At 48.3% G+C, this 26544-nt stretch overlaps 1 protein-coding gene across 1 annotated transcript; it reads right to left on the bottom strand.

Moving 5' to 3' along the window:
* On the bottom strand, positions 1-25521 carry LOC311224220 (uncharacterized protein). Its single transcript, XM_084309115.1, has 2 exons — positions 25100-25521; positions 1-5473 (listed from the first exon to the last, which is right to left on the bottom strand). The coding sequence occupies exons 1-2, from the start codon at positions 25221-25223 to the stop codon at positions 1059-1061; spliced, it is 4539 nt and encodes a 1512-aa protein (XP_084165241.1). The 5' UTR covers positions 25224-25521; the 3' UTR covers positions 1-1058.
* Between the last annotated feature and the right edge of the window lie 1023 nt (positions 25522-26544).

Consider the following 26544-nt stretch of genomic DNA (forward strand, 5'->3'; position numbering starts at 1 on the left):
AGTCAAAAGGGCATACAGAATGGTTATCTTGAAGAAAAAAAATGCTAATTTAATGAGGATTATGTATAGAGCTCTTATAGTAATCAAAATCACTAAGCAAATGCTACGACGACTGACTGTAACAGTCACCTATGTGATTAGTTATATCTAATATGTTCAGAAGGCTAGCTTTTTCACAACATAGAAATGTAACATTTAAAATAAATGTACATAAACTTACATGTCATCATGTAAATCGGTTAATGCACATAATTGCAAAAAAGGAAAAAGGTTTAGAGTGGTAATAACTGCAAAGGCCTATAAAACCAGACCAGTATTGGATCAATTCACTGGCACAAAAATGTCATGAGTGAAATTTGAGATGTCCATATTCTCTCCCTTTTCAAATGTAAACCTAATTTATCTGAACTGCAGACATAACAGACTCATCTACTAAATGATAACTGAATAAATCAACAAAATATGCAGCCAAATATATATACACACACACACGTATTTTTAATTTAGTAAAACCTTTGAAAGCAGAAGCCATTCAACTGAAAATATACAGTTTTGAATACATATGCATGTATTCTTCATATTTCTGACTAGGAGTTGGAACTGGTAATTCTATGGTTCAAGCGTGTTGGATCAGCAAGGTTCTACCGATAGCTAGGTCAGTTCCAAAATGAGAAATCTGTAAAGGAAAACCCTTAAAAGGCCAATAATAGTATCAGTATACTACAGTTCCCCCCATCTGTGATCTGATGTGGATCATTGTCTTGAAACTATACACAGGACAGCATGTTGCATAACCCAAAAAATATTAAACATGTTTTTCTTTCAGCAATTGTACATACAAGTCCAGTGTGAAGGAAAGCCTAAGTATGAGTAAAGAACCAATGAAATATTAGCGAGAGCCTCAAATAATGTGAAGAGGAAAAGTATACTTCAAGAACAAACCCCATATCAACAACGGTCCATATCACACATTACTTAACGCTAGTACCTAGTAGTATAAGCATCATATAACCTGCTGTATACCGTCTTCATGTTAGTCCAGTTAGCTTATTCTTAGTCTAATAGGCCCCACGGGCGTGTTCAATGTAGTGCTGGTGCAACTCTATTTCTTGACTGAAAGAGCTTCCACATTCAAGACAAGTAAGGCCATCAGTATCAAGCGATGAAACGGCAGCGAGGGCGTCGCTCTGTCCCTTGTGATTACCCATACATTCTTGGTGGTGATCGATGAGGTCCTGAATCTCACTAAAGGTCTTGGGACAAATGGAGCAATGGTACGAGTGGTTCCTGTCGTGTTGCGCTTCGTGTTTCTGTAACGCAGACGGCGATAGGAACGCTTTGCCACAATGTTGGCACTTGTGGCTGGTTTGCGACCGACTAGCCGGGTTGAGTGCAGGAAGTACAGAGGGGTTCCCTTTTTTCTCCGGGGAGGTAAAGTTGGGTTTCGGAGGCCCCGGGGTCAGGGAAGTGCTGAGTCTGTGGCGAAGCTCGATCGGGAGACGACGGCGGACCTCGTCGTGCCAAGAGAGGTGGCTCTGCAGTTGGGTCTCGGTCCAATATCCATGGCAGCAGAGGGCACAAGAGTAAGGCCGGCTCTTCGACTGAGTCTTATGGGTTCCCAGTTGTTCCTCCGTCTGGAAGGCTTTCCCACACTTGCCACACTTAAAGAGGTATTTGACCGTATGGTCAGGCTGGCGGGTCTGCGGTAGCGGCGGCACCTCGACCGCCAGCTCAGGTGTCTGAATCTCCTGCTTGTGCTCCAAGCGCTCAGGTGTCTGAATCTCCTGCTTGTGCTCCAAGCACACCTTCTTGTGATTGTACAGAGCCCCAGCAGAGCTGTAGCGCTTTCCACAGTCCGGGCACGGGATTGACCCCAAAGGAGGAAGATTGATTCTATTTTTCTTCCTTCTTTTGCCAAAGGTTCCCTTTTTATTCACGACGGTGGGTTTGCTTACCGTCGCGCTCTCTCTTTCGGCGGACACGTCTTTGCTCTCGTCGACTACGTCACCGCTAACGGCAATGGTGTCCTTACTTTTAACGGAATCAACTTCCTTCGAGTGGGCCTGCCATTTGTGGGCACGCAAACCTCTGACCTTACCGAAGGTCTTGCTGCAATGAGGACACGGGTGAGCTTTCGATTTCAGTTTTGCAGGCGAGACGGCCTCAGCCCCGACACGGGCCACGTCCGGTTGTCCCGGGGCCTGGTCTTGGGGATCTGCGGAATCCACGGATTTGCCATCCGCAGATGGAGACGGTAATGTGCTGCTGCCCTCCAAACTTTTGTCAACTTCAGACTGCAGCTTGGACATGGCCCGACCCGAGGGGCAATACAAGTGGTGGCGCCGGAGAATACGTAGGTAGAAGAATCCTTTGCCACATTTGTCGCAGGAAAAAGGTCCTCCGCTCTTGCTGCCGAGGTTATCGTCGTTTACTAGCGATCGCGCCAACTTCTTGTCAGTGTGCCATCTCTTGTGAGTTCCGAGAGCTGAATTAGAGGTGAATTGTCTCCCACATTCGGAACAACTGAACATTCCTTTAGGTTGTTTTTCCTGCTCAGGTTTCTTTAGTATTGTGGACTTGTTTAATTTCACGTTTAATTTCGCCTTTGCCTTCGATTTGTGACTCTGGAGATGAATTCTTTTGTGAAAATTCAGTGCCCCCACCACAGAAAAGCTTCTCTCGCAGTCTTTACATTTGTATTTCAAATCAGTTGAAGAAGCAGCTTTCTCCAATGTAAATGGCGCTATTTCATCGGTCATCTTTAACTCCCCGGTGTCCAGTTCACTCTTAATTTCAGCATCCCTCGAGAAGGTCTCTGAACATTCTTTTCCCTCGGGATCCAGGTCCCCTTTGGTTGCACTTGAACTACTACAACGTTTTACATGATTCTGTAAGGAGAGTGCGGTTTTGAAATGAGAGGGGCAGTTGGAGCATTTAAGAACATTGCTCGCGTCCGAGGAGACGGGCCGCGTCCCGTCTTGTCCTTGACCGTCCGTCTCCCTCTTGATGCACAGCTTCTGATGAGCCCGTAAGGAGGACTTGTTTTTAAAATGCGCAAGACACGTCGAGCACTGCAGCTCTTCCAGCTTCACGTCGGACCTCGGCGACGACGGAGAGTAACCGGTCTCGTAACCGTGACTCTTCATGTGGAACTGAAGTGCCTTTGCCCGCGAAAACAGCTTCCCGCAGTCGGGACAGCTGTACGTGTTCTTCTTCACTTGTTCGACCTGATGCTGGAAGGACTTAATGGGGGGCGGGAGAAGCTGAGCGCTATGCACAACCTGGTGTCTGAGGAGACTGGAGAAGAGACGAAACGTCCTGCCGCACAGTTCGCATTTGTGATCCCCGTTCTCGTGTTTCCGCATGTGCGACTTCATGATCCCGCTGTGACGGAACTTCCTGCCGCACACGGGACACGCGACTCTGACGTTGGTGCGTCGTATATGACCGTTAGCTGGTTGCGAGGACAGCGCGAGGCCCTTCCTCTCTCTTAAATCTGCACACGGAGTTTGACTTTGCTTGTGGTGTGAATAAGCCCCTAAAGACCAGAAGCCCTTTCCACATTGTTCACAATGATAGATCTTTGGGCCTAAAAGGGTTTTCTTTGGATTAAACACTTTCTTCTCTTCTGAAATATCATCATGCACTTTTTGAGCGAGGCAGTTCTTCTTGTGGTTATGCAAGCCACTTCGATAAGAGTATGACGATGAGCAATCTGGGCATGAGAATGGTTTTCTCTTATGGTGATGTAACTGGTGAGAGATGAAGCCAGCCTTGCGTGAAAAACATCTCCCACACTCATCACACCTGATACTTCTTTGCTCTTCCTTATGAGTCCGTCTGTGATTGTAGTGCGTCGCCCGGCTGCTGGCTTGGTGGCCACAAATGTCACACGTGTAAACGTTAGCAGTTGTGGGCTCACTGGGCTGTTGTTTTTTCTTGTGCCACATCCTATGAATGCGGAGTGACGAAGCACTCTGAAACCACCGGTAGCACTCTGGACAGTCAAATCTGGCAAGTGCGGGTTTATCCTCGACCTCTGGCATTCCTGGCGTTCCTTGATCTTCGAGCTGTTCAAAGTCTATTTGTACAATTTTCAGATCAATCTCTGGTTTTGACGCGAGTGCAGTAGGGGAAACCTCAGTTTCCAGCCCATATTTTACCTCCTGATCCGACTCACAGAGCAACTCAAGATCTTGGAGGGGCTGCTCGTCATCTGATTCACTTGCGCTGATCACCTCTACATTGAAATCTCCAGTTTCATAACCCTCCATATCCTCATCGTTCTCGACATCGACATGGGAGTCTTCCTCAGTTACCGAGGTTTTAAGGGTGTCCAGCGATTCCACCCCTTCTGCTAAGCGTCCCGGCTCTTCCTTGCTACAATGCGAGACCTTCCGTTGAGGTAGTGGAGAGGTCGACCTCAGAGGCTCCTCTGTGCCTCTGAAGACATCGGTGTGACAGAGCTGATGGGACTGCAGCGCTGTGGCCCTCGAGAACTTCAGCCCGCAGTCCTTACATTCAAACGCCTTCTTCTGCAGCTGGCAGACCTGATGAAGAAACGACTTCGCCGGAGTCTCCTCGCTGTGGGCCAGCCGCTGATGCTTGTAGTAGAACGTTAGCGTCATGAAGACCTTCCCGCACTCCTCACAGGGGAATTTCTTGACATCGTCCGAATGATTGACATGCCAGCGCTGATGGTTGACAAGGGCGATGTGACTGCTGAAGGTCTTTTTACACTCGCTGCAGGCGAGAAGCTTTTTAGTTTTTTCCTTCAACTGCTCCGGGGAGCATTTGATATTATGGCTAAACCGCTGGTGCGTTTTCATGCGAGCCTGGGTAGGAAAGCCTTTGCCGCATGAACACTCGAATAGTTTCTCCGGGGCGATTTCCGTCTGGCTTTCGCCGCGCACCGCCTCAACCGCGGGCTCCTCGGCGTTAGACGAGTCTCCCGCGCTCCTGCTGCGCGACTTGATCAGCTTCCCCTCGTGACAGTGGCGGTGGGCATCGAGGGCAGAGGCACGCGAGTAACTCCGTCCGCACATCTCGCATTGAAACGATTTCTTCTTCAAGTGCTCAAGCTCGTGGAAAACGGATTTAGAGGCTTGCTTGTGTGAACGCTGATGATTGAGAAAATGGCCAATCACGCCGTACGTCTTCCCGCAGTCCGGACATTCGTAGATGTGCTTCATCGCCCCGGGAGTAACCGGAGGAACGGACTCCGTTTGGGGGGTTTGACTGTGGTGCTTTACCATGTGAGAGTTGAAATCGCTTAAGCCGGCAAATGACAGTGAACATAAAGCACAACATTTAGTTATCGGACTGTCTTTCTCCGCGTCCGTCTGCGAACCGTCTAACGGAGGATGGAGACGTTCTCCGGAGTTGTCTTGGGCGTGTTGACGGCGATGCTCCGTGTAGGCGGTCTCGTCCCTGAAGGCTTCTCCACAGTGGCGACAACGGAAAATCCCATCGCCTAAACATAAAAAGGGGAAAACGGGAGGTCAGGGCCATTCCTGTGGTCAACGACAATACAAAAACACAAAAGGTGCTACACTTTTATTTTAAGTCGTCGTGTTTCCAAGTACAAGACCCTTTAATTTATTCTCAGTGCTGCCATTTAGTCTATTAAGACAGTCAACATAGCATAAACTTTACATGGTATCGGGCACACTGGTAACATATAGGCCGTCACAAAAGATTAACCTGGCTAAGATCTACTATGGCTCGAAACTTCATGGACTGTTATAGGAACGTTTTGTGCGTCCAGTACAGACATGATATCCTAGCCTAGCTATGAGGGCTGACGTTCCACTCTACTGGTTAAAGTTGCTTACTCGTGAGTAGTACGTTCATTGATAAAGAAAAATAATGTCCACAGCCGCTCAAGTGTAAAACAAAGATATCCAAATAATCCAATCAATATTACTAATGCCGTTTCAATGTAAGGTTATAAAAATAAACATATAAACATTCATATAATACAATAACCTAAATATATAGCTTTGGCTCCTCTACACTAGCTTAGCAGAAAAACTAGAGGCAGGGGCAATCGGTTAATCTAGCTGTCAGAAATTAAGAAATAAACCTTCCAACAACTCCAAAACGGTCTCATTTACACGTTGCATCTTGTGTATTTAGCTCTTGTTCAGGCTGTTTGACCGGCTCAGCCTCCTTAAGTGTCTAGTTTAAGTTGTACCTTTATTAATCCCATTGGGGAAATTAGTTCTCTGCATTAGCCCCATCCAGAGTAAGTAAACTAACCAGTAAACATGTAACGTATGAAGATTTCACATCACGATTATGGAGACCAAAATGATCACAGATCAGTATTATTGCGGTATTGTTCAAATATGCTGAACATTTTCTAAAAGTACCGATACACTGAAATAACTTTACCAAGTTTTATATTGAAAAATGCAAATAAGATTAGCAGCACTATGCACTTGTTGGCATAAATTATTATTATTGGCCTTACATGAACATTTTGTCATTTAGCGGACGCTTTTATCCAAGTCAGCAGGAAGGTGTGGCAACCCCAAGCCACCCCTGGGCTTGGTGATTGATGGGCGCTATGTGGCGACCCAATGGCTGGGCGCTGCCCATGTTTGGGCGTCCGCTTCCGGACGCACCTGTCACTAAATACCCATCAGAGTGATTACCTGATTAGCGAATCACGGCGCGGTGCGCCTGTTGGAGAGGGGGGACTTAATGGAGCCGAGGAGCCTCCTCTCAGTCCCCCGTAGCAGCGCAAGGCAAAAGGCCACAGAGCGGAGACGCCGCCCGGCCGACAGCAAACCGTTATTATTTGACTAAGAAAATAAAGAGTATGATTTTGGGAACTGCAACCTGTCTGTGTGTTGTTTATTCTGCCACCCCTACACCTGGAATTGCCACAGTGGTGGAGAATGCGGGCATAGTCTACTGGCAATCAGGGGTGCAGAATAAACAACAATAGACTTTATCAGAATAGAATAAAAGAAATTAAAAAATATATATATATATATATTTAATAACGGAAAAAGCATGGACGCGCTGGTGCAGCAGCTTGTACAGGCGAGCATGGAACAACAGACCCGGCACGAAGAGGCCCTGCACGAACAGAGGAAACAGACGGGGATGATCCACGCGGAGCTCCAGCGGATGGCCGCTCACCGGCAGGAGGAAGGGGCCGCCGGGACGCGGCCTAACCCCGGGCGTTTCATCCCCAAGCTGACGGAGCAGGAGGATATAGAAGCCTATCTCCTGGCGTTTGAGCGCACCGCCGGCCGGGAGGGCTGGCCCGAAGACGACTGGGGGGGACTGCTGGCCCCCTTCCTGTCGGGTAATGCACAAAAGGCCTACCAGGACCTGCCACCGGAGCAAGCCGGGAACTACACTCGGCTAAAGCAGGAAATTCTGTCCCGGTACGGCCATAGTCTGCAGTCCCGCGCGCAGCGGTTCCATGACTGGGTCTATGACGCACAGGCCTCCCCGCGCTCCCAGATGCACGACCTGGTCCGCACAAGCCGAGCCTGGCTAATGACTGACCCCGGAGGGCCCACGGTTTTGGAACGGATTGTTATGGACCGCTTTGTCAGAGCCCTCCCCTATGACTCGAAGAAGCAGGCGAGTCAAGCGGACCCCCGCTCCGTGGAGCAGCTGGTGAATATTGTGGAGGCCCACCAGGTAACGCGGGAGTTACTCAAAGGGGGGCGAGGGGAAAAGCCAGAGCGGCCGAGAACAAGGAGGGGTCCCGACGAGCCCAGCCCAAGGGGCCGGGTAGGGAACGCAGGTGAGCCCGAACTACCCCGAAGAAGACCGCTGTTCGACCAGGACCAAAGACGCTGCTACAACTGCGGCGAGCCCGGGCATCTCTCGTGGAACTGCCCAGGCCGGGATGTGTCCATGCCATCGGCGGCAGCTTCAGACCCACGCGGAAAGACGTGCAACTATGGCGCAGCCTGTTGGGCCCATAAGGAAACATCGGCGACACTTTTACCCGTGCGCGTCAACGACAAAGATGCCGTAGCGCTCCTGGACTCGGGTAGTGCCATAACGCTGGTTCAGCCCCATTTGGCACACTGCGACGCAGAGGCTCCGCAAGTGTCAGTGTCCTGTGTGCACGGGGACACAAAGTTGTATCCTACAGCGCCGATCACCCTGACAACCACCAAGGGGGTCTGCTCGATGACAGCCGGCGTCATACCTAACCTGCCGGTAGCGCTGCCGATTGGTCGAGACTGCCCCCTGTATCGCCAGCTGTGCTCAGCCGTCATCTCCCCGCGCACCCCACCCTCTACGGGTAAACCGAGGAAGAAGAAAGGGTTACGTCAGCCGAAGGTGTGTGCTCTGAACGTAACGGGGAGTGAGACTGAGACGGCCTCAGATGTAGGTGACGACGCGCCGGAACCCCTGGATATTTATACCGGGGAGTGAGACAGAGACGGCATCAGGTGTGGGTGACGACGCGCCAGCGCCCCAAGCGGGCCCCGAGACGGATAACAGTGACGAGGACCCCTTTGCGGAGTTCCCCCAGGCGGACGAGGTGGGGAGGGACCTGGCGGGTCAGTTCGGAACGGCCCAGCTGGAAGACCCAAACCTAACGCAGGCCCGGGCGAATATCAAGACCATAGATGGAAATCCCGTGGAGGGGGTGAGTAACCTGCCATATCCTCACTTTGCAATAAAGAAATGTGCAAACTAATGAAAGTGGAACAGCTACGAACCTCCATATACCATCCACAGACGGATGGACTGTGCGAGCGCTTTAACAAGACCCTGAAAAGCATGCTAAGGAAGGTGATGGAGAAGGATGGGAAGAATTGGGATCAGTTGTTGCCCTTTCTGATGTTCTCTGTGCGTGAGGTCCCACAGGCCTCCACTGGCTTCTCGCCATTTGAGCTGCTCTACGCCCGCAAGCCGCGGGGTCTCCTGGACATCGCAAAGGAGATTTGGGAGGAACAGCCGTCGCCCCACCGGTCTCTCATAGAGCATGTGCAGGTAATGAGAGACAGGATGAAGGCGCTCTGGCCAGTGGTGAGAGAACACATGCAACAGGCCCAAGACGCACAGAAGCGCATTTATGACCGGGGCGCACAGCCACGGGAGTTTAATGTGGGGGACCGAGTCCTAGTACTGGTACCGACAGCAGAGTGCAAATTCCTAGCCAAATGGCAGGGACCCTACGACATAATCGAGAAAGTGGGTCCCGTCAACTACAAGGTCCACCAGCCCGACCGTAGGAAGCATCGACAGTTATACCATGTTAACCTGTTGAAGAAATGGCATGCCCGGGATGTGTTGCTCTCGCCCCCCCCTCTTCCCCCTTTTGCGCAGCAGGTGGCAGAGGCGGCCGATGTTCCCATCGGGGAACAGTTGTCCCCGACCCAACGGCAGGAGCTTCGGGAGCTGGTCCAACAGAACCGGGACGTGTTCTCGGCCACGCCGGGCCGCAGCACATTGGCCCAGCACCACATCATTACCAGCCCGGGAGACAAGGTAAAGCTGAAACCCTATCGTATCCCAGAGGCAAAAAGAGAGGCAGTCAGAAGAGAAGTGCGGGTCATGCTGGAGATGGGAGTAATTGAGGAGTCTCATAGCGGGTGGTCCAGTCCTATTGTTTTAGTGCCAAAACCCGACTCAACAACCAGGTTCTGTAATGATTTCAGGAAGCTTAATGAAATTTCAAAGTTTGACGCCTATCCCATGCCTAGAGTGGATGAGCTCATTGACAGACTGGGCCTGGCCAGATTTATCACGACACTAGACCTAACGAAGGGTTATTGGCAAGTCCCTCTGGCCCCCGCCTCAAGGGAGAAGACGGCTTTCTCCACCCCAGATGGGCTGTTCCATTATAAAGTTCTCCCGTTTGGCCTGCATGGGGCGCCATCTACCTTTCAGAGGCTGATGGACAGAGTACTACGGCCCCATCGGGAGTATGCAGCCGCATATCTCGATGACATTATCATCCACTCGTCAGATTGGGACACCCACCTCCAAAAGGTGAGAGCGGTGTTGGGGGCCCTCCGGGAGGCGGGTCTCACCGCCAACCCAAAGAAATGCAGGCTGGGATTAGAAGAGGCAGAGTACCTGGGGTTCACAATAGGCCGGGGCAATGTGAAACCGCAGAAGAGGAAGATAGATGCGATAAGGGAGTGGCCTCGCCCTTTAACCAAGAAGCAGGTCAGGACATTTAATGGGCTAGCGAGCTATTATAGGAGGTTTATCCCTAACTTTGCTGCTCGCGCTGCTCCCCTCACAGATCTGACCCAGGCGCGGCGGCCGTTCACGGTGAAGTGGACACCGGAGGCGGAGGCGGCGTTCGAGGACCTCAAGACTGCCCTCTGTTCGGGACCGGTGCTGATCTCCCCGAACTTCGACAAGGAGATGACGGTACAAACAGACGCATCAGAGGTGGGACTGGGAGCGGTCCTCTCCCAGCAACTGGAGGGTGAGGAACATCCGATTTTATATGTGAGCAGGAAGCTGCTGCCACACGAGCGCAACTATTCTGCGGTGGAGCGCGAAGGTCTGGCAATTAAGTGGGCACTGGAGACACTCCGCTATTATCTGCTGGGGAGGCGTTTCACGTTGGTGACGGATCACGCCCCCCTAGTCTGGATGGCCAAGACAAAGGGGACCAATGCCAGGGTGACTCGATGGTTTCTGGAGTTAGTCATTTAACTTTTCTGTCATTCACAGGTCAGGGGTGGCGCATGGCAACGCAGACGCCCTCTCCAGGAAGGATGCCTGTTGGGCGTCGGACGCTCTTCCCCGACGGTCGGAGCTGGAGGGGGGGTACTGTGGCAACCCCAAGCCACCCCTGGGCTTGGTGATTGATGGGCGCTATGTGGCGACCCAATGGCTGGGCGCTGCCCATGTTTGGGCGTCCGCTTCCGGACGCACCTGTCACTAAATACCCATCAGAGTGATTACCTGATTAGCGAATCACGGCGCGGTGCGCCTGTTGGAGAGGGGGGACTTAATGGAGCCGAGGAGCCTCCTCTCAGTCCCCCGTAGCAGCGCAAGGCAAAAGGCCACAGAGCGGAGACGCCGCCCGGCCGACAGCAAACCGTTATTATTTGACTAAGAAAATAAAGAGTATGATTTTGGGAACTGCAACCTGTCTGTGTGTTGTTTATTCTGCCACCCCTACACCTGGAATTGCCACAAAGGGTACAACTCTGGCAGCTAAGGGTAAGTAAGATTGTTCGTCAAACAGTGGCGAACTTGAGTGCTAGTCTTGAGTCCATAGTAGTATAGACATATTAGTAGGGGTGGGACGGTACGCAACCGAACCGTGTACCGTTCGGCACGACCTCCACGGTTCGGGCCGTCTGTGTATTGTACGGTTCTGGGGATGCGCAAATAAAAAAAAACTTCATTTGGCACGGAGCCGGGAGAGGTGAGCGCTGGCTGCAGGCAGCAGCAGCAGCACTGCAGCCAGGTGCTAGTCAGTTTGTGTAAAAATGGCAAGCACAATATAAATCAATCTTCATTACGACTTTAAAAACATAGCCATTAACATTACATAGGCCTATACACATCTTGCCATAGCGTTAGCAGTTTGTACAACACAACGCACGTTTTAACTATGGTAGCCCCGCTAGCGCCAGCTAATACAGTCAACGAAATGTTACCGTAGCTAGTACTAGCTAGCAGAGGAGGAAATGCTAACTCCAACCGGGACTATTGCTGCTTTCGTGCTGCTTGTTGATGTTATGAACTCCTCCTAAGCTGAAATGTCCGTGGGGACCCGCGCCAACCCATAGATAGTTCCAACTCATCGAATTATGTAATCCACCACAGTTGCACTCAATATTTAAATAATGTTAGTCTAAATAAATGTAGACAGATAATGCACGTATTTTAAAAATAGAATAAACAGAGCAGTGTTGTTTTTAAACAGTACAGTGTGTGTGTGTTAGTTTGATGTATGCTATCAGTTCGGTCTTTGTGTGCCAAACATTATTTAAGGCTGTAAACACTTCCTCCTCGTGGTAAAATGATGTGCCCGATGTCAAACTGCCTCATTCTTTCAGTTTTTGCATGACTACGTCCTTGAGAATAACTGAAAAGTTGGATTATTTTTTTAGACTATATATATTTTATGCCGATTCTGGTATTTTGAGTATTTTTTTTAATAAAAAACAATATATCGAACCGAACCGAAAACCGTGACCACAAAACCGAGGTACGTACCGAACCGTGGGTTTTGTGAACCGTCCCACCCCTACATATTAGCATAGTAGGTAGTAATATAAGCAAGGTAGATTACTTAGTAGCAAATAAGTGTTTTCCCCATTTCAGATATTGATTGAAGGAGTGTTTTTAGTCGGCCTTGTTACATTATTATTATTATTCTTCTTATTATTAGTAGTATTCTCTTACACACGCACACAGTCCATCTTCTGTGTTGCATTTGAGTATATGCAATGACCCCATGCACAATGTACATAAAAACAAATGAGTCTTGAGAAGACAGTGTAGTAATTGCAGCGACATGAGAATACAGATGAGTCTCGTATAGGAGTCTTTAGTGTTTCTGTTGTTGGAACAGTTCTACAACCAATTCAACAACTGCTGGGTTTTAAATCAACAAAATATGTTTGTTGAGTGACTAAACTACTGAACGTGTTATCAAGTGCAATGGGTGAATAGAGCCTACACACACGCACACACAGCAGAACAGTGTGTAGTGTTTTTACAAGAGTAACATTAGGCGACACTGAAAGCTTCAGTTTACGTTATTGACAAGCCATAGATCACTGCACTTCCACGTTACATTGAGCTCATGGAGGAGAGAGCGGGGAGAGAAAATGGATGATTGTGGATGAGAGCCTTGACATTAAGTGGTTGTAGCTACGGCTGTGGGGGTGCTGGAGACATGATCCAATAGACTTTTATATGCCGTTCGGGAGTAGGTGCGGAAAAGTGACTATAGGTCGGCAGAGAAAGTGCAGATCGACTTGGGATTGATCTCTCCGTGTTCAGGAGACTCAGGCGTATAAAGGTCTATTGGCTCATGCCTCCCACACCCGTATCTACTACAACCACTTAATGTCAAGGCTCTCATCCACATTTATTCATTTTCCATGGAAACGATGCAGCCATAAACATATGGTTTCCTTACGCAAAAAAGAAAGAACCGGATGTCGCTGCATAACTCATAAATGTTCAGACAAGCTTAATATTTGGTTATTTGTAATATATACACCCAATTCAAAGTTATATCTGCATTTTATTTCAAACTAATATCAGCCTATGATGTAGAGACAGCTCTGTCATTACAAAATAAACTGGGCACGCAGCCCTAATCTTTCATGGCTTTAGATAGAAGTAACCTTTCAGTTTACAAAAATACAAGCCGATACATTATCCGTCTATATCAGGACAGAATTAGTGGACTCCACCACAATGGACAATCATTCAAGGTGTGCTTTAAGCGCAGACTTTAAGCTTTCATTTGAGGGTATTTACATTCAAATCAGGTGAACAGTGTAGGAATTACAACAATTCCCCTTTTTAAGAGACAGCTCTGCTGTACACCAGCTCTCTGTACACCAGCACCATTTGTGGTGGTGTACAGACAAAAACATGTTGTCGTTTACTGACTGAGTTTAAAGGTCAGACTTTCAGCTATCATTTGAGGGTGTTTGCATCCATGTCAGGTGGACCGTTAAGGATCTGTAGCCCGTTCTATACATAGCCCCCACCCACCCCCATTTTAGGGGACCAAAGGTAATTGTACAAATAAACAAACTTAAATAAAGTTGTCATAAATAATTACCCTTTAATGACGTCTGTGACTAGAGCTGCAGCTATGGATTATTTTAGTAATCGAGTCTTCTACAGATTATTCCATTGATGAATCAGATAACAAATACTTTATTAACTAGCAATAATCCAAAAGGATTATTGAATTATATATATTGTAACTATATTTATTGTAGGGCAAATATAACTGAGAGGGCATATACCCTCAACTTGCACCTTGTTGCCCATATGGGCATGTCCAGAGTTAATTATATTGTTTACACTGCCTTTTTTATTTTATTTTAATTTCTCTTTTTACTTCTCCACTGTACTACTAATTATATGACCTGTACCATGTCTTCCACTACCTGTACCTCCCCTCCCCCTTGCTGTTATGATGCCAGAATTTTCCCAAGGGGATCAATAAAGGAATATCTTATAATAGTTGTATACAATTGACTCAACTCAATTGAACATGGTGCAGCTGTCTGCACGTTCTAAGCTAAATTGACCATAGTCAAAAGTATTTTTCTCATCAATTGAAACCCAGCTGTATGATTTATCAGGCCCGACAGCTCTGAGGGGGGAGCATGAGAGCATCATCAATGTCTATTGGGCGATACATTCTTCATCACTTGTCCACAGCTTAAGCGCGCCGTGTAACAGTAATAATCATCCATGCGAAACACAGCACTCTGTATAGTAGGATTAAATTAAACCTCGATGCAAACAATTTACAATCTAGTTACTCAAGTCTCTCTGGGAATCGTTTCAGCCCTATCTGGTTTTAATTATTCCCCTTACCATCTGTCCCCTTTCCCTGTTATCGTGCACAATTGTACAGCCCTGGCCTATTTTTATAATTCTATTCTATTCTACTTCTCCATTTCAATTTAGTTTATATTCCATTTTATCTTATTTCACCTTTTTATTTTATTCTACCATAATTGTCTGTCCGTTAATGTCGCACCAAATGGCCAAATCAAATTCCCTGTATGTGTAAACTACTTGGCAATAAAGACCTTTCTGATTCCGATTCCGATTCCCCTTCGAGAGGCCCCTTTGTCCTCTTGCCAGGCCGTCATTGTAAATAAGAATTTCTTCTGGTTAAATAAATAAATAAATAAAATAAAACAATGTTGTGGCTGTACAGTGAAGAAGACGTGACTTGAAGGCGCGAATTGCAAAATGGAGGAAAAGAGCGAAAACAGCGAGGGGCTTAAGAGAAGAGACGGGCCAGAGAAAACAACAGAAAGTGTTGGGAAAGTTTGGGATAATTTCAAGGGGAAACTAAACAAAACTAGCCGACCGCAATAGCACAACGTCAATGCTTCAGCATCACAGCAGAAAGAATCCAGTCTAATGTTACGCATCAGGTCCACAAAGCAGATCAGACACGAGGTAACATTAACGTTAGCATTTAATAGGGCTGAATGTACCTGCTGTATTGCACTGGCATGCATTAGGATACAATTACTTTCAAATGGTAAATGGCTGCATTTATATAGCGCTTTTATCCAAAGCGCTTTACAATTTGTTCCTCACATTTGACCCATTCACTCACACACCGACAGAGGCAACCATGCAAGGTGCCAACCTGCTGATCGAGTGCAGCTGGGGTTAAATGTTTTGCTCAAGAACACTTCGACATGCTGCCCGGGAGGAGCAGGAATCGAACCGAGAACCTCCGGATTGCGAGAGGACTGCTTTACCTCCCGAGCCACTGTCGCCCCATAACATCCACCAACTTTCACCACCTGATCTTTTGCTTTCTCTAATATTTTATGCATCACTATGAGGAGAGTGTGTGTGTGTCATAATAACTTGATGTGGAGCTAAGATGTTCACAAATTGAGTGCAGCATTTTATTTTCTCAGCTAACTTGGGGACATTTGACATCACTAGCCACCATATTGATGTACCTTCTTAACTAGCAATGTAGCCATAATTAACATAGGCGGTCATCTGATAATCGTAATCGGAAGGTTCCCGGTTCAATTCCCGCTCCTCCCGGGCAGCGTGTCGAAGTGTCCTTGGGCAAGACACTTAACCCCTAATTGCTCCTGATGAGCAGGTCAGCACCTTGCATGGTTACCTTCGCCGTCGGTGTGTGAATGTGTGAGTGAATGGGTGAATGTGAGGAACAAAAAATTGTAAAGCGCTTTGGATAAAAGCTGCTATATAAATGCACCATTTTTTTTCTCAACTAGCAATCATAAAATGGAACTTAAATGCACTAAATTGGTTTCGTTTTGACAGAATATTATTCAATTTATTATTTATTCAAGGAACATTTTTATTTTTTCTAAAAAAGGAAACAAATTAGTTCATTTTAAGAGACCCGTCTTATTTTCCCTTTTGTATATTTACTATTGCTCTTTAATAAGGCAAAAGTATTTATTATCCGATTACCCAATTATTAGATAATGGGTTGAATACTCAACTACTAAAATAATCGATAGCTGCGGCCCTAGATAGAAAATGTTATAATTTAATTACGAGTTGAACTTTAATTACCGTACTTTTCGGACTATAAGCCGCAGCTTTTTCCCCCATTTTTCGACCCTGCGGCTTATATAACTGTAACTGAGGGGTACAATTCCCTGACTGTATTAATCAAGTATGGTATCATTAAACCACTACCGTCTTATGTACATTACTGGCCATACCGTACACAAGTATATCAGATGAGAACTCCTCCACAATGAAACGGTTTCCACACAAATACTCGTTTAGAATATTTATTACATCAAGAATATTATATTACATTACTTGAATGCGCTTATAAGGCAAATAGAATGTGCATAGGCAAATCAATAATGAATGTTAGGAATTATCTATGGTACTCAGGGGAGATACTGGAGATACTGAAAGGGGGGTACTACCGGTTGTAAGCCAGCAGGGGGAGGCAATGCTCTATACAAAGTCAATGGTTCCACAGGGAGCTTCAATAGGCACCTGGAGACGGTATATTGCTCCCTGGCTCAGCGGGGAAAGGCAGCGGTACTCCCAGTGTGCGCGCCGCACAGGTGAAGCCGTGGAGTCTCTCCTTGAGACGGGCTCGAATGATGTCCTCACGGTAGATCCCACACAGCAGCGGGGTAGACGGTTCTCTGCTCTAGCAGCCACAGTCAAAGCAATGAAGAATAATAATAATAATCCTGCCGGAAAGTGGCTCTGCTGGCGCCGGGGAGATCCTCCGGTGCGCGGTGGTCCACGGTTGAACTTGACGTTACTATCCTTATTCGCACGCGGCTATAAGTGCTCTATGTAGACGCACAATTACTCACTTCACGTGGTCTTTGACTCGTAATGAAGGCTTTTACTAGCAAGGAGCGAACGATACGTTGAACAAACGTATTAGGATAACACAACTCTATTTGAGGCAATACGAGCCCTACTCTACCGCACGTTGCATAGTGGGTGAGACGTCACTTGGGTAACTGAACAAGACTGAACTCCAACTCGAACTGAAAGCGAACTGAAAAGGGGCGAACTAACTCAGTATTCACCTACGCCATATTTATATGTACGGGGAATAATCAAGTGCCAGCCTGCTCACTGTCTCGTAGCCCTGGGCAGAGGCTGGGCATGTACAGACATGTTATGTCGGTAGCTTTCAAGTCGGCTCTGGGGGGTAAGTCACTGGCGCTGGTGGCACGCCATCCAATAGGAGAACGAAATATTATGGGCTATAGTAGGCTAAAGGTTAAAGGGACATTCCGTGTATATGTGCAAAGAATACACAAGGGATATCAAACGATATACAAATATTATGCAATATATATCAATCAATAAATACATATATTCGGTTTAATCTGACCCTTTGTAACAGCCGCCCCCTAATTAGTCCCACCTAATTAGCTAAGCAGAGACAGATTAACCGCACTGTCCACTACTCAATGTCCGTTGTGAGGGTAGGCAGGTCACAAAGTCAGGGGGTCATGGTCGTCATTGAGCGAGTCGGGGAGCCTTGGCGACTCTATCAGCCTCGCCACGGGTCGGTTGTAGGTCCGCCCTTGGCCGAGCACTTCTGCCACTCTGACCTTTCCGTCGGCACCAGTGGTCACTTTGCTTACGCGGCCGGCCGGCCGGCCGGCCACGCAGCTCGGGGTAGTGACTGGTCTATGGTCATGACGACTGGACGGGATGAAGGGGGGCTTAGGAGGAAGCGGGCCTGAGACTGCTTTGATCTGTGCTTGGCTGTGCTTTCTCCTCCTCTGTCTGTTTCTCTTGTTTGCTCTGTACCCCATCTGAGGAGGGGCCGGTCCCGGCCGCCCCGTCAAGGAGTCGCTTGGGGTGCTGGGTTCGATGTCAGCTACGTCTGGAGCGCAGCTGAGGGGGGTGGGGTTCCGAACTCCCTCTGGTACCCACGGTTCTCTCACGGGCCTCTCGCTTAATGTCAATAGCCTCTGCTGTACGGGGGAGAGGCCGGTGTCGCTCGCCTCTGTGTGTAGGCAGCGTGTAGACGTGGGTTGACTGTCAAGTCCGTAGAGGGGGCCCTGGAGCGTCCATCTCAGTCGGGTCTGAACCGCGACTGGGCATCCTTTGGGTCCGACGTGGGCCGCCTCAATTGGGAGAATGAGGTCCGCGTGGTCGGAGCCGATGAGCAGGGTCGGTGTGGCGCCGTCGATAAGCGGTATAGGTAGTTGACGTAGGTGCACATACTTAGCCATCAGCTGTGGGATGGGGTAGGTGTACTGAGACAGGCCTATGTCGTGGCTAGTGAAGACGTTAGTTATACTATACTGCTTCTCGGGCTGGTCCACCGCTGCTATCTTGAAGGAGACCCTTTCACCCTTTATGGTCTTCTGGTCCCTTCTGATGGTGCGTATGGTCATTGTATCTTTGACACCTCGCAGGCCCAACTGGGCTGCTGCGGAAGCGAGGAGGAGAGTCTTTTCAGACCCATCGTCCAGGACGGCGTAAGTGTCCAGGACCTTGTCCTCGTAGCTCAGGAGCACTCTGACCACTTTGAGGAGCACACGGGGGGTCCCGCTATGCTGGTCAATGTGGAGCACTCCTGTGGGTGGTGACGTAGAATCCATATGGTGCGAGTCGCACCGTGGCTCCCAGTGTCTGCCGTAGCAGTCGGGACACCAGGGAGCGGTCTGGTGGAACTTTGGTGCTGGTGCCACCGCCTCGGCATGGTACATTACCGCGACGGGCCCACTCTGTTGTCCTGGCTGACGCCTGTTGATGTCATGCAGGACCTCCAGGTGGGTGCCACCGCACCTGCTGCACTTCTTCTTCAAGCGGCACTCAGCTGCCAGGTGGCTGCGCGCGCAGCGGAAGCAGCGGCGGTGGTCCTTGGTCCACTGACTCACCTCGTCCGTGGTCAGCTTCCCGAAGGTGTCGCATTGGTACAGCCGATGTTCTCCCTCACAGTACTGGCACTCAATCTTCCACTGGTCCTCTTTCGTCGAGGGGGTGTTGTGGTTCTTGTGTGGTACTGATTCGGCTTGGTGCATAACGGTCACCAACCCGCGGTTATCCGTTTGTCCCCGAGGTCCGAGTCTTGGGCTTGGTCCACTCCATACGAACGTGTCGAGTCGTAGGCTACTGACCTCCCTGGCGAGGAACTCAGATAGGTCTAGGAGGGATGCCTCTGGACCGTTGGGGTCGCGGTAGGTCTGCCGCCTGAAGCGCTCTTGTCGGGCGGGAGGGAGCTTCTCTAATATCCTCTCTACGTTGGAGTTAGCGTACAGTTCGTAGATACCCTTTTCCTTTTGGGACCCCAGCATCCCTACCAGGGACTGTACCTTGATAGACAGGTCATCTAATGCTCTGTTGTCTCTGGCTGGGGGGAGACGGTCAATGTCTCTTATCTCCTGTATCACATAGTCCCATACGCGTCCATAACGTTGGTCGAGTGCTGCTAGAGCCGCTGTGTATGGGGTAGTAGAGTTGGCATAGGCCAGCGCTATATTGTGCGCTCGGGGCACCTTGAGGTGCTTCAATAGGGTAGCATACTTGTGGCGTTCATCAGCTACATCAACCATCATTGTCTCTAAGCACATCCGTAGCTCCGTGTACTGTGCTCGGTTCTCATGGGTGAAGTCTGGAAACGTCGGTGTGCCAAGGTACGATGCCATGGATGACTGGCACATCGGTGAGCGTTGGGGAAGAGGCCTCCTAGGCGAGTCTCCTCTTGCGTGTCGTCTTGGGCTGGTACTTGGTGGGTACCGAAGGTCGGGTACCCAGGTGCTGTTCCTCGGGGCTGACGGTGTGTCAAACTCACCCGTGAGTGGAGTCGGGGGTTTGTAGCGCAGGGCCTCGGGGCTAACTTCTGGGCTGTACTGGACCTCCTGGTCCAGAGTACGTTGCTGCGGGTCGGGGCTGTACTGGGCCTCCTGGGCCAGAGTACGTTGCTGCTGGTCGGCTTGACATTCCTCCTCTTCCTCCTCCTCTCCCTCTGCTAGGACCTGGAGTCTTCTGTTCAGTCTCTCGGCGTGGTCCGGTTCTTCCCGGTTGCTGGGTCTCGTATGGACCGGCCGGGGAGTGGGTTCGGAGACGTGGACAGGATCCTCCTGTTGGCGGGGTCCCGGGTCGCTTCGTCGGGTAGGGGAATGTGTCCTAGACCCATGTCTTGACGATCTCTGAGAGCTCCGTGCGGAGTGAGGGGGTGTCGCCATGGCAACCAGTTTGTCCATCAGCTCCGCCTGCAGCCGGTCGCGCTCTGCCTCGCGCTGGGCATGGGCTGCGTCGCGCGCTGCTTCGCGCTGGGCATTGGCGACGTCGCGCTGCGCATTGGCGCTGGCCTGGGCAGCGTCGCGCTGTGCGTTGGCGGCGTCGCGCTGGGCATTTGCGACGGCGTGCTGTGCATTGGCGGCGGCGTGCTGTGCATCGGTGCGGCTTCTCTCAATGTTCTCTTCTGTCTGGAGGCGTCTGGTCTCCAGTCTTATGCGGTCGTCTTCACTCCTTTGTTGCGCCTGGAAGCGCTCTCGCTCGCCTGCAAAATGTTCGCGCTCGCGCGTCTGTTGCGCTTGAAGTCGATCGCGTTCGGTGGAGGCTGCCAGGGTGGCGATGAGTGCTTGCGCCAGCATCTTGTCCGCCGCGCTGGGGGAAGACGCCGTTCGGGGCGATCGGCTCCCGGCAGTACTTGTTGGAGACCCGTTCTCCTGTTGCGTACCGAGGAGATCCATCTCCTGGGTGCGCGTCTCTTCTTGTGGTGGGTCGGGTTCCATCCCGGGAGGGCTTTCTTTATCCTGGAGCTCTCCGGGGACTACCTCGTCGACGTTGTCTGGGGATAAAGTCGTGTCAGTTCCCTCCTGGTCCCCACCGTGAGCTTGGTCAGTTACATTAGAACCCACTAGGGCCTCTGTTGGCGGGGTAGCCTGGTTGATAGGGTCGGACATAATTTTACTATCCGCTTTAGTTATTTTATCCGTATTTAATTTCCCTTTAAAGCTAGGTATTGGACTGACAGCGTATGCCTCTAGATAGGGAGGTGGCTGCCGTCTGCGCTGCGGGCGATCTAGCTTAGGAGAACCGTTTGTGGAGTGTTCGTCATCGGCCATGTCAATATTAATATTATATTAATATTACGCTAATTATTCTCCGGCTCGAAGGACCAATTGTAACTGAGGGGTACAATTCCCTGACTGTATTAATCAAGTATGGTATCATTAAACCACTACCGTCTTATGTACATTACTGGCCATACCGTACACAAGTATATCAGATGAGAACTCCTCCACAATGAAACGGTTTCCACACAAATACTCGTTTAGAATATTTATTACATCAAGAATATTATATTACATTACTTGAATGCGCTTATAAGGCAAATAGAATGTGCATAGGCAAATCAATAATGAATGTTAGGAATTATCTATGGTACTCAGGGGAGATACTGGAGATACTGAAAGGGGGGTACTACCGGTTGTAAGCCAGCAGGGGGAGGCAATGCTCTATACAAAGTCAATGGTTCCACAGGGAGCTTCAATAGGCACCTGGAGACGGTATATTGCTCCCTGGCTCAGCGGGGAAAGGCAGCGGTACTCCCAGTGTGCGCGCCGCACAGGTGAAGCCGTGGAGTCTCTCCTTGAGACGGGCTCGAATGATGTCCTCACGGTAGATCCCACACAGCAGCGGGGTAGACGGTTCTCTGCTCTAGCAGCCACAGTCAAAGCAATGAAGAATAATAATAATAATCCTGCCGGAAAGTGGCTCTGCTGGCGCCGGGGAGATCCTCCGGTGCGCGGTGGTCCACGGTTGAACTTGACGTTACTATCCTTATTCGCACGCGGCTATAAGTGCTCTATGTAGACGCACAATTACTCACTTCACGTGGTCTTTGACTCGTAATGAAGGCTTTTACTAGCAAGGAGCGAACGATACGTTGAACAAACGTATTAGGATAACACGACTCTATTTGAGGCAATACGAGCCCTACTCTACCGCACGTTGCATAGTGGGTGAGACGTCACTTGGGTAACTGAACAAGACTGAACTCCAACTCGAACTGAAAGCGAACTGAAAAGGGGCGAACTAACTCAGTATTCACCTACGCCATATTTATATGTACGGGGAATAATCAAGTGCCAGCCTGCTCACTGTCTCGTAGCCCTGGGCAGAGGCTGGGCATGTACAGACATGTTATGTCGGTAGCTTTCAAGTCGGCTCTGGGGGGTAAGTCACTGGCGCTGGTGGCACGCCATCCAATAGGAGAACGAAATATTATGGGCTATAGTAGGCTAAAGGTTAAAGGGACATTCCGTGTATATGTGCAAAGAATACACAAGGGATATCAAACGATATACAAATATTATGCAATATATATCAATCAATAAATACATATATTCGGTTTAATCTGACCCTTTGTAACAATAACGGTGCAGCTTATATGTGACTCGACGTGACGAAACCCGAAAATGTAAAAATCTAAATATTGCTTTTTTGACTGCATTGAAATGTTATTTATCTGTTCCCTTATTTGCTAAACTTAATACAACTTGTAAATGAGTTAATTCTTGTTATTTGTCCGACAGTATTGTGTCCCAATGTTAATTACATATGGTAATTAAACATTAAAACACCTGCGGCTTATAGTCTAGTGCGGCTTATATATGTACACATCATTCAATTTAGCTGCTGCGGCTTATAGTCAGATGCGGCTTATAGTGCGAAAAGTACGGTAAATGAGGTGGCTCTTTACATTGTATTGGAGTGCTCTACACGTGGTGGGAGAATGCAGTGTGCATGCAGCGGGCTGTAATTCCACTCCGTCTAAAGAGAAATTGGTTCACTGCTGCTGCCATCTCGATAATGGGAACTGACCAGACTTGACCCCAATCTCTTTGAATGCAGAGTACATTCGAAGACACTGGTAGGACAATTTTGTGACACATTTCCCCCCACTTTAAGACCTGCTTCTACGCATGCATGCACCATCCAGTGGTCTGCCACAGAATCCTTAGTTACCATGGCAACCACTCGATTAGATTGTTGCGATTCTGGGCCTTTTGGCAGAGATAAATACATTATAAACATCTTTAAAAAAAAAGTATAACAAGTAGAATTCCTAGAAACAAAACAATGTATCTCTCATACAAACATAATCCCTCTCGATCACCACTCATGACCCACTAGAAGTGCATGGTGGTGGTGTCTTTATCTGCAGAGACCCCTCCCTCTGTCTGTGTTTTCTTATGTTGCTGTGCTCAGGACTTTTCTGGGCATCAACCTATGGGAAGCGAGTGCACATTATGCACATTGTGTGATGTACCCCCCCCTGCTGCTGGGCAGTCTGTGGTTCTCTGCTCCAGTTTTCATAAATGAAAATGGTGGCTTGTTCGCTTGTCAACTTTCTCTACAAAAAGTTTAACCTAAAATATGTTTCGGACAACATTTGTATTCTCTTTTCTCACACTGGGAGAGGCCGGGTAACGCATGCAGAGGTTCACGCTATCTCCCGGCAGACCCCCTCCCTGCTGAACAGGTGCCCTGGCCGACCAGTAAGAGTCTCTGTTGCAATGACCAGCCTGTGAACACTGCAAATTGTGTTCATAGGGACGACTGACCAAGCCAGAGGTACTGCTACCAGGAATTGAACCCGGGTCTCTGCGGTGGTAGGCGAGTGCTTAGAACTCTACACTAACCAGCCGCACCCTGACAACATTTTTAGTGGTCAATTTGATATGATTTAGTTAGATCTTGAGTTATATTTCATCTTCAATGGCTGGTTTGAGTTTGTTCTGAACATCAGGTTTGCTATTTAAACACCACATTGCTCTAGTCTAGTTAAATCTAGTGGCTTAAACTACTTAGTAGGCCTATGCCTTTAAAACTCACATTTTACCTCAAGATGCAACAATTTAACTCACACATCAAATATATATATATGTCTACGTTGCTACCATCTTTCCCCATTCAAAACTACCACAGTGACCAGTCTCATTATAAAGACCGTCTCTGGGTGATGGCAAAACGTGGAATGCACAGTGCAGGGTTACTTGCAATTCAATTGAATTTCCATTAAATTAAGGTATTCTTACCAAAACATGGTAAACACAAGTATAGCATTATCTTATTGTATGTATTTTAAAGTACAGATAGTTGCAATTTCAATTATTTTTTGTATCCAACTTTACAATTGGGTCAAAGAAAGGCCTCAATCTTCCTAATTGACATTCAAATCAATTGATTTGCCTGTTGACACTGACAGTATGGTCGTTTATTTATCATTAGGCCTCAATTCTGAAAATTGGCACAATAATAAATTAACATGAACGAGGAGGGGCTTGATGATAAAACACGAACAAGACGTTGGCTATGGTTAATAATAGATGCGGTGTGTGAGCCTATACGAAATGAAAGTGCAACTAAACGCAGCAATAACGTAACAAAGCCAAACCAAACATAAAAGCGATATAGGACCAACATTGGGGGAACCTTTTGGCTTATTGAGTCGACATGTTATGCAGCACGTTAGTCTGGAATTGATCTCGAAACAGATCAAGCTAATAACGTGCATGGGGAGCGTTCAGTTGCAAAGACCACCTTTGTATGTTGTCTTCTATATAACATTAGCTTGCCAGCTAACTTAAAGGAAAATTCCTTTTCATTTTGGGAAATTAGCTTATTTGCCATCTACCCTGGAGTTAGACAAGAAGATGCATACATTTTTTTCCCCTCTGTGCATGCAGTAGTAGGAAGACGTTGGGAACTAGGCTAATGGAGGAACCCACTTCCAGTGACTGACGCTAAGCTAGGCTAACGGTGCGCGTCTTCCTACTCCTACTGCATGCACGGAGAAGGAAAAAGGTATGCATCTTCTTGTCTAACTCCAGGGTAGATGGCCAAATAAGCTAATTTCCCAAAATGTTGGAGTTTTCCTTTAACGTTGTTACACGCTACTTGCCATCACCAGTGTTGTCCTCCTTGGCCGGTGTGACGCTACCGTGGTCGGGTTCGAGGACTCTCTGATCGGTGCTCTCGCCCGGTTCGTTGTCTTTGGTCGTTATGGTTGTCGTGTCTCCGTCCATCGTGGTACTTAAATGACTGCTGCCCAACTAGTGGAGCTAACGTTGTGTTACACTAGCAGCTCGTTAGCAACTCTCCCCCAGGCCACCATTGTGAGAATGCACTGCATTAACAATCGTGTTGTCAGTCACACACCAACGTTTAAACGCATAATTATAATGATCAATGTGTAGTGTAGCTTGCACCTTCTTCACACTGCGAGCGACATTAGCTAGCACACCACGACCTGCTGCTCCTTGGAATAGCTCAGTTAAGCTAACACTGCCCACAGCTAACGAGAGCTAGCATCGAAGAGCTTGTTAGCATCATCATTCTTTTTCCTCTACTGTGGCAGCAGACTATAATGGCTGTTGTGGCGCATTGATGCCTCTCTCTGGCTGGAAGGAGTACACCTACCCAGGGACAGTATTATAAAGAGTACATCTACCCAGGGACAGTATTATAAAGAGTACACCTACCCAGGGACAGTATTATAAAGAGTACACCTACCCAGGGACAGTATTGTAAAGAGTACACCTTCCCAGGGGCAGTATTATAAAGAGTACACCTTCCCAGGCAGGGACAGTATTATAAAGAGGACACCTTCCCAGGGACAGTATTATAAAGAGTACACCTTCCCAGGCAGGGACAGTATTATAAAGAGTACACCTTCCCAGGCAGGGACAGTATTATAAAGAGTACACCTTCCCAGGGACAGTATTATAAAGAGTACACCTTCCGAGGCAGTGACAGTATTATAAAGAGTACATCTTCCGAGGCAGGGACAGTATTATAAAGAGTACCCCTTCCCAGGCAGCAGGGACAGTATTATAAAGAGTACACCTTCCCAGGCAGGGACAGTATTATAAAGAGTACACCTTCCCAGGCAGGGACAGTATTATAAAGAGTACACCTTCCCAGGGACAGTATTATAAAGAGTACACCTACACAGGGACAGTATTATAAAGAGTACACCTTCCCAGGCAGGGACAGTATTATAAAGAGTACACCTACCCAGGGACAGTATTATAAAGAGTACACCTTCCCAGGGACAGTATTATAAAGAGTACACCTTCCCAGGCAGGGACAGTATTATAAAGAGTACACCTTCCCAGGGACAGTATTATAAAGAGTAAACCTTCCCAGGGACAGTATTATAAAGAGTACACCTTCCCAGGGACAGTATTATAAAGAGTACACCTTCCCAGGCAGGGACAGTATTATAAAGAGTACACCTTCCCAGGGACAGTATTATAAAGAGTACACCTTCCGAGGCAGGGACAGTATTATAAAGTGTACACCTACCCAGGGACAGTATTGTAAAGAGTACACCTACCCAGGGAC

Source organism: Notolepis coatsorum, assembly GCF_963971535.1.
Source record: "Notolepis coatsorum genome assembly, chromosome: 2".
Taxonomy (NCBI): domain Eukaryota; kingdom Metazoa; phylum Chordata; class Actinopteri; order Aulopiformes; family Paralepididae; genus Notolepis; species Notolepis coatsorum.